The sequence below is a fragment of the Mesoplodon densirostris genome, chromosome 10, assembly GCF_025265405.1.
Source record: "Mesoplodon densirostris isolate mMesDen1 chromosome 10, mMesDen1 primary haplotype, whole genome shotgun sequence".
In the NCBI taxonomy this organism is placed as follows: Eukaryota; Metazoa; Chordata; class Mammalia; order Artiodactyla; family Ziphiidae; genus Mesoplodon; species Mesoplodon densirostris.
In genome coordinates, this window is record NC_082670.1 from 41,421,049 (window position 1) to 41,429,392 (window position 8,344).

General features: G+C 41.9%; 1 protein-coding gene across 1 annotated transcript; it reads right to left on the bottom strand.

The window, feature by feature from the left end:
- Nucleotides 1-3,988: 3,988 nt before the first annotated feature.
- On the bottom strand, nucleotides 3,989-7,612 carry KLHL31 (kelch like family member 31). Its single transcript, XM_060111244.1, has 2 exons — nucleotides 6,441-7,612; nucleotides 3,989-4,721 (listed from the first exon to the last, which is right to left on the bottom strand). Exons 1-2 carry the CDS (start codon nucleotides 7,610-7,612, stop codon nucleotides 3,989-3,991), a joined length of 1,905 nt encoding a protein of 634 aa, XP_059967227.1.
- Nucleotides 7,613-8,344: the final 732 nt, after the last annotated feature.

The window sequence follows — 8,344 nt, forward strand, 5'->3', positions numbered from 1 at the left end:
ACAAAGAAATTTGGGGCCAAAATTTGCTAAATAATACCAAGAATTTTAGGAGTATTCAAGACAAGTATTTTATTTCAAGTTCCCTGAGAGGGACATTTAAATGGTCTTGACCGTCTGAATGTGCTGGAGGGTAAATTATTAATATTTTAGAATCTTTAATTCTCATAATTACCATGGAGAAGTGTTTAGGAAACTAGTCTATAGTTTTTAAAATACGAAAAGAAATACTGAAAAATAATTCCTTTGAATGCTGCCTTGTGCTAGAGAATATATCCATCAGTGGCTGGGGTGGGAATCTAGCTCATTCAGAGAAGAGTCATTCAGAGTGGATGACATAAATTCACTTCTTTGTAACTCAGGGAAAACATTAATTAAATGAAGTGATTTTAGTTTCTTTTATCTAGTAACTTGGTTGAATTAGGAAGCTATCTGGCTAGGATAACCAGCAAAACGTGGACCTCTTAACACTTATGTATTTCCAAGCAAACCTCTATCTACATGCATGTTTGTAAAATACACTTACTGTAATTGCTGCTCTGCCTTAAGTCACAGACCCAGTCAGTACATTCTCTCATTCTTCTTACCTCAATTATACCTCCTCACTCGTAACAGTCCACTACCATCTAGTCCTTGTTTAGAATTATATTCATCTGTACCATCCCTGACCTCCTATTCATAACCATTCTTACAACATAGGAAGTAAAAATAAAACTCATCCAATGCCACTGAAAGCAACTAGAGCAGGAGGGTTAACAACTTGGCACCAAGAAGCTAACTAAAAACGGACAGACTACAGGCTGGCTCCCTGGAAAGTTTTATGTCAGGTCTCTGGCCCATTCTGAAAAAGAGAGCTTGAGTTTTATTATTTCAGCTGCTGGGTAACCTGCTATTTCTCTGATACATTGAACCAATGCTTTTATTTCATCACAGGACTCTGCTTTACAAAAATAACAAGTCCTCTGCTTTCGGAAAAATAAAAGGAGGTATCAGCTTGGCTCCTAAGACTTGGGAGTGTGACTGAATGTAAGCTTAAATGTAATGAAAATGAAGTAATTTTCCAGTTGGAAAACATGGGGAAGTCGTCAAGTTTTCTAGAGGTACCTGCTTCAGTAGTTGGGTTAAAGAGTGTTTTTCGCTGACACGTGGAAGATGACAGGCATTATTTTGATGCTGCATATTTTCATGTCTTTCAGTGGTCCATGCAGGATGTTCCAGGAGGTAAAATCTTCACCCACACTTAGGTTCCATGCTCCCTTCCAATTTGTTATGTCAGAAATTCTGGAATTCCAAGTTCCTATTGGTCTTTGTTTATTGACCTAATGGTTGAAGCAGGAGATACAGCAGCAATGCACCCAGGAACCTGGGTAGCCCCAATATTTGTATCCTCTGAGTCTTCAGATAACCAATGTAGAAACTACGTTACAAGGTCATTTCAAATGCTTTATCCATTCTAACACATCTCCAGGGTCACCTCTAGAAAGCCACTGCCGAGTTTTTGTGCACTGTATTTTACCAAGCTCTGATAGATGAAAAATCCTCTAGTTTCAGCATCTTTCCTCATTCATCCATGATAAAATATTACAGTTGATTGATTCTTATTTCATTCCAGCCTTAAGCCCCCCACTTATACTTCTAGGATCTCAATGGGAGATACCTCTCTTGGTGAGCATCAAGAGATTATGTCTATTTGCCCACTTATGACCTGTAATCCATAATACATCACCTTTTGTCTCTCAAAATTAACGGTATGCTATAGGCTTTCCGATTGTTTGAAAATATATGTTTATACCAAACTAAAAGATGTTACAGTCACCCTCATATAGGCTTTGGAAGTTGTGTCCTAAACAACTTATTACAAATGAAAAGCTAATTTTACCCATGGTGCTGCAAGGACAAAAGTCTATCTATAGGTTGTACATTGTGACTTAAGAGCTCAGTGATATAACCAGCTCCATACACTGGTTTCTCACACAGGTTTATTTTTCAGCCTGGGCCAATAAAGAATCAAGGATTAGGAAACAGCCCAGTGTTTTTACATTAATAACGTCTTGTTCTCAACCCGCAATGTTCTAGCCTTTACCCGAGTGTTACCATTAAATACCCAGAGACTGAACTTTCCATAAGGGGCAATGATATAAAATTGTTCCACAAAGTGTACTACTATATGAACCACTTTTCACAGTTCGAATAAAATATTTTTAATGTAAATATTGTAACTCTAGTCGTAACCTAACTACACACAGTGGGAGAGGACAGGGTTCACGAAACCCCGGTTATACTGTCATAGATGTCATGTTTCACCATTTAAATAGTTCGTCTTATTTTTCAAAATCCATTTGCACATAACCCATAATTGATAGGCCCTTCCTCTCCAAAACAAGTGAACTATCAAAGAAGAAAAGGATAAATTAGAAGAAAGGAAAATATGTATCATTTACTGCCATCATTCCCTGGCTTCCAAACTTGGCGAACATATAAGAAAAATGATATGGAGTCGATATAGTTTAACTTGCAAAGCTAATTTGGAGCAGATGAAATTTTAAAAATATATAGTAGGGCCTCCCTGGTGGCGCAAGTGGTTGAGAGTCCGCCTGCCGATGCAGGGGATACGGGTTCGTGCCCCGGTCTGGGAGGATCCCATATGCCGCGGAGCGGCTGGGCCCGTGAGCCATGGCCGCTGAGCCTGCGCGTCCGGAGCCTGTGCGTCCGGAGCCTGTGCTCCGCGACGGGGGAGGCCACAACAGTGAGAGGCCCGCATACCGCAAAAAAAAAAAAAAAAAAAAAAAAAAAAAATATATATATATATATAGTAAATGGGCATATATTATCTTAACATTTCTATAGAAAATGAACGTGTTAGATTTTTAATTAAGAAATCAGGATTGAAATCAATTGGTAAACAATAGAATTTACCAACAGGGGGACCCATTCATCCTGCTATTGCCAAATCCAGGAATTCCAAATGTTTCCTTCATTCTCACTCATCTAAAAGACTGGAAGAAATCAAATTATTGTTATTGGTTGCATAACCTGCAGGCTGCATATGCTATATGTTAAGGATCCTTACAGACAGAGTTTTATTTGGTGTTCTTCTGGGGGCTTACATGAAGGTCAAGGTTGCCTTTAACCATCTTGATGTAGTGTTTAGGGTGAGAGTACTACTTGCAATTCTTTTAATGGGGGACCAAAGTAAAACACAAATACTTCTAGGAGAAACAACAAAATGGTTTAAATTTGCCTATAAGTTAGATGACTGATGTCAGTTCCTTCTCTGAGAGTAGGATTTTAGGACAGGAAATACTTTTGGGGGCCTGAGGCAGGGAGGAGGGAATCACCGCTAAACCAAAGGCATCGACCTGTCAGCCCCTGGGTGGAATCCCTGTTACTTTCCCGTCAGTATTTGTCTTAAGCTTTATGATTTTCTCCTGGGATGTCTTTCGAAATCCTTTACTCAGGCGTGTATAGGAAAAGCAACTGCATAGAAACAAAGAATTAAATTTTAAGTCCTTATGGATGTAGACTGATTTCCATTTAAAAATGAAGCCTATAAAGGAATATTTTAAACTTCCTAAAGAAAAAAAAAGAGAAAGGAAAATAAACTTTTGTACGAGAAATCTCTTACTCACACAGGCTTCGTGTGTATTAAAGTGCAGAAGCACAATCTCAAATGTGGGTGTAACCGCTCTGCTTAGAAAGGATGCCGCGATGGAAGTGCCCACCGCGAGTTCTGTCTGCCACCCAGTGGCCGCTGAAATAAATGGCTTCTTTCCTTTGTTGGCTCCGGCTCTGTATTTTGCTTTAAAAAAAAAAAAAAATCGACAGAGAGGTAGATGATGCCACACCAGCAACTGAAAACCACCAAGGCAGATGCCTCGATGGATCTGAAAAGACTCCCCTGTAGTAAATGTTAGATAGTTTCCTTTCCGCTAGCTCACTGCTGAACCGCGACGCCTATCTTCTCTCCCCGCGAGCCCGCGGCTCCCCGGGTTCAGATGCTGACGGGCACGGAGGACACCGAGCTGGCGCGGGACTCTCGGGTCACGTGATTGGGCATGGCCAGGGTGCAGCACGACACGCCCACGGTGGCCTCGGGCAGTTCGTCGTCCTCCGTCCACTCGTTGAGCTCGGGGCTGAAGCACTGGATGCACTTCTTGTACTTCCTCTCGCCCTCATTCCAGCCGCCCAGCAGGTAGGCGCGGCCGTGCAGCGTCGAGGCGCCCGCCGTGCTCACGCCCACGGGCAGCGGCGCCGCGTAGCTCCACTGGCCGGCGGCCGGGCTGAAGCTCTCCACGGTTAGCACGTCCACGCGCTCGCCGCGCGGCCCCAGCTGGCTGCCGCCCATCACGTACACGCGCTCGCCCAGCGCCACCGTGCAATGCCAGCCCCGCGGCGTGCTGAGCGCCGGCAGCTCCTGCCACGCATCGCGGGCCGGGTCGTAGGCGCACACGGAGCGCGAGTAGGCGCCGCCGATGTAGCCGCCGGTCACCAGCACGCGGCCGTCGGCCACCGCGCTGGCGTGGCAGCAGCGCGCCACCTCCAGGGGCGCCTTGGGCTGCCACTGGTTGGCGGACGGCACGTAGCACTCGAGCGAGGCCAGGCTCCCCTCGGCGTTGCGGCCGCCCACGGCGTACAGGAGCCCGTTGAACACGCTCAGGCTGAAGTGCGTCCGCTTCTGGTTCATGCTGGCCAGGTGGATCCAGGTGTTGAAGCGGGGATCGTATCTGGAAGTGGTAGAGCAAGCGTGACAGCCTTGTGGGCGGCAGCCGGGGAACCCAGGTGACGCCGCCAACCAGAACGTGGGAGGCTCGACACTATCCTTGCGAGGAGGCTGGGGACCCATCGCAGCTCCTCGCCTGGAGGCTGCTAATCCTCTCTCAACCAGTAAAAAAGTGTGACCCTTGGGAAAGGCAGGGCAGGCATAGGTGACTCCCCCTCCTCCCGTTTATAAAAGCAGCTACTGGGAGACCACCCCGCTGAGACCGACCTCCAGTCCCCTTTCCTTCATATTCAAATCCATCATCCCATAGGATTTAGGGGATGCGCACGTGGAGGAAGGGTGGAAGCTGGGTATTTGTGGAATCGGAGAAGGGAATATGGCCACATTAAAGTCAATTCCACACATCTTCAGACACCAGCCACCCCTAGCTCATTCTCATGACTTAATCAAGAAAGTTGACTGAGTTCCTACATTCTCACAAACCCCTTCTTGTTCACACACCTCTCCTGGCCATTGCCGCTGTAAAGCTAAGTCACTAAGTCTTCTGTCATCTGTTTATAATGAGAACAATAGAACTCATGTCCCAGTGCATCAACAAAGCCTTAACTTTTGATGCTTCTCTATTTTCTAGCACTTATTAGTAGGTCTGACTTTTTAGTGTAGGGGTATATTTTTTTCAGTGTTCAGCATTACAGTTATTATACCATAAGCACTGAAGTCAATACCTCAAAAACAGTGACTTGAGTACAAGTAGTTATCAGCAGGAGGAAAATAAGCACCCATAGTAAACTAACACTTTCCATAGTTCCAAGTATTGTAAACACAGAACTGACTCTGTTTGATGTTCATTCATGTTTGTCTCATTTCACCTCCAAATCAAAACTTAACCATAGCTATAAATTAAGGGCTAAAAATCAATTGTTTGGATTCGTTTAAATGACACACATGTACATATAATGAAGCAATAAAGAATATTTTTTATGATTTACTAGATGAATTTTCAGATCTTGCTCATTAGTTACGTTTGCATTTGAACCACTACCATGATAGAAGCATGACTTTCTGAACATTTCATGTATATGGAGGTTTAATTTTTTATTATAAATATACAAAAATAACATGCATTTGAATTCCACTTTCTGCAGGATTTATCATGATTTTACTCTTGTTTACATGTATCAAAAGTATTGATGGTATTCAGTCTTTAAAGAAATATTTAAAATTAATTAGCTGCCACATTTTTAATGATCTCATTCTAGTTGCCAGTTATAAATCTGAAGTCATCAGTAACAGTCCACTTAAAAAGAAATTTTGTATCATTTTAATCTTTCTTACCACTTAATGTTAAAAACTAAATTTGCACCCAGTTTCTTTCAAGAAGGCAGGGTATTGTGAAGAGCACCCTGACCAGAAATGAGAAAATGTGAATTCTACTTACTAGTGGTGTCACTTCTCTGGGTGTCAAATTTCTCACATGTAAAATCAGAATCATCATATCTTCCAGCCTCGCTTCATTGGCTTATTTGGAAAATTATAATGCATAATATATGTGAGTGCACTTTATATAATGTGAAGTGTTACCTATATGTAATGTGGCATTATTATTATTATTGATTTACTGAGCCAATGAATTAAGCTAATAGGCATGATTAATTTCATTCTATGTCAGGGCAATTTCCTCATAATATTGAACGATTTCTATTCCTAATAAAAGAGCCAGTACCTGCAGAAATTGCTGACTGCATGCTTGGCTTGATTTCTTGCATCATTCTGGTCTTCACCACCGGCCACATAAAGAAATCCATCCATCACAGCCACACACTGATTAAAACTCTTGGCTGGCATCTCTGTAAGCTTGCTCCATCCATTTTCAGGGTCTCTATACAAGATGTCTCTGCTAAGGGACTTCTCAGTAAGGCCTGGACGGCCCCCCACAGTGACAAGCACACGACAGCCCCCTCGGATTCTCGTGCGTCTAGACTGCAATGTGTTCTGATGATAGGGAAGTAAGTGGTAGTTCATAGCATCTACAAGAAGCTTGTGACAATCAGCATCTTGCATCATTCTCGGTACTGACTGAACATAACTGACCAGGTCTTGTGCAGAGATGGTACCAAAGCGAATATTGCTCAAAAGATCGGCAGCGTATTTCACTCTCTTTTGGTCAAATTCTAACCATTTCATTGCAATCTGGAATGCTACTATTTCAGAAGGCAACTGTAAGTCATCATCTATAAGAAGTTCATTAATTTGCTCAAATGTAAGTTTCATAAACTGATCTGATTCTGCAAATTCAAGGAAGTTATCCCGGATAAATTTTTGGGCTGCTGCCTTTGCATTTCTCAGGGAGTATGTTTCGGCAATGTTAACAATGTACATGCAATTCTCAACACTCATTTCTTGTATCAGAAAGTCACTGCACATCTTGACAAGGGTATGGATCTGAAGATAAACAGCAGCAGAAATAATGCTTCCTATGGTATACAAGGAGAGAGTGAGCTTTCCAGTGTAGGCATATGCAATGACCGTGGCCAGGCCCAGAGGTGCGATATCATTGAGATCCACCCTTTGGGTAGAGGGGTCTTTTTTTAGGATGTTGTAAAAGTACTCACTGCAAGAAGCCATCACTGACTTGTGAACGTCAAAGGATTTTGTTTTGGTGCCGATGACTAAGTCGCAAAGGAAGCTCTCCTGCCTCATTTTACTTAACCCTTCCAAGAGGTTGGGGCCGTAAGAAGCATCTGTTAGTTCAGAAGAGATGCAGCTAAGGCCATTGCCTCCCTCCAGGAGCCCATTCAAAGCGTTGAGTTTGTTGAGGGGGCTGTCTTCTACAATGATGGTCATCTCATTGATGTTGCCTTTGTTCTTTCTGACAGTCTTCTTTTTGGGGGCCATGGTGGCAAACACACTGTTACAGGCAAGAACTTGCTAAAAAAAAAAAAAAGACACGGTTTTATTTTAATTGTGCATTAAACTTTGAAATGCTACGTTGAGAAACTTTCCTTTTTTTAATAAGATAGGAGTTTTTTAATGGCATAACTGATTGATTGTCTCAAAACTAGATTTAAAGACTTACATTAAACTAGATGCACATCTTATTCACAGTTTACTTCAGCATCGGTCATTGTAGACAGTTCTAGAAAAATTTATATTATCAAATGAGACCTCTCAATAGCTATATGGCCAAGTAATTTTATGTAGCAGAAATGACCCAATATTCTCTGATCTACCTGTACAGTTGTTATGGAATAGGAGTTAAACATAATTTTAAGGGCTTAGTTTACGTTCAGGAAAAAGTGAATGACAACTACCCTGAAGTTTTTCTCTCTCAATAAAATATTATAACACTAAAATTCAGGAATCCATGTTAAATGTAGAATATATATTAGAATAAATGTGGCTAACAATCAATGGATAAGGAATTGTAATGATAGTCAAGTACTTTCTACTCTACATAGTCACTAAAATAATTTCCAGTTGAATTTCTAAATGACTCACAAACACACACAAACTTACACAAGAACTAGAACAAAGTAGTTTTAAAAAAAAATCTTAGAGTAGGAAAGACCCTCTTAAGCATAACATAAAATCCAGAAGCATAAAGGGGAAGACTGAAATATCTGAATA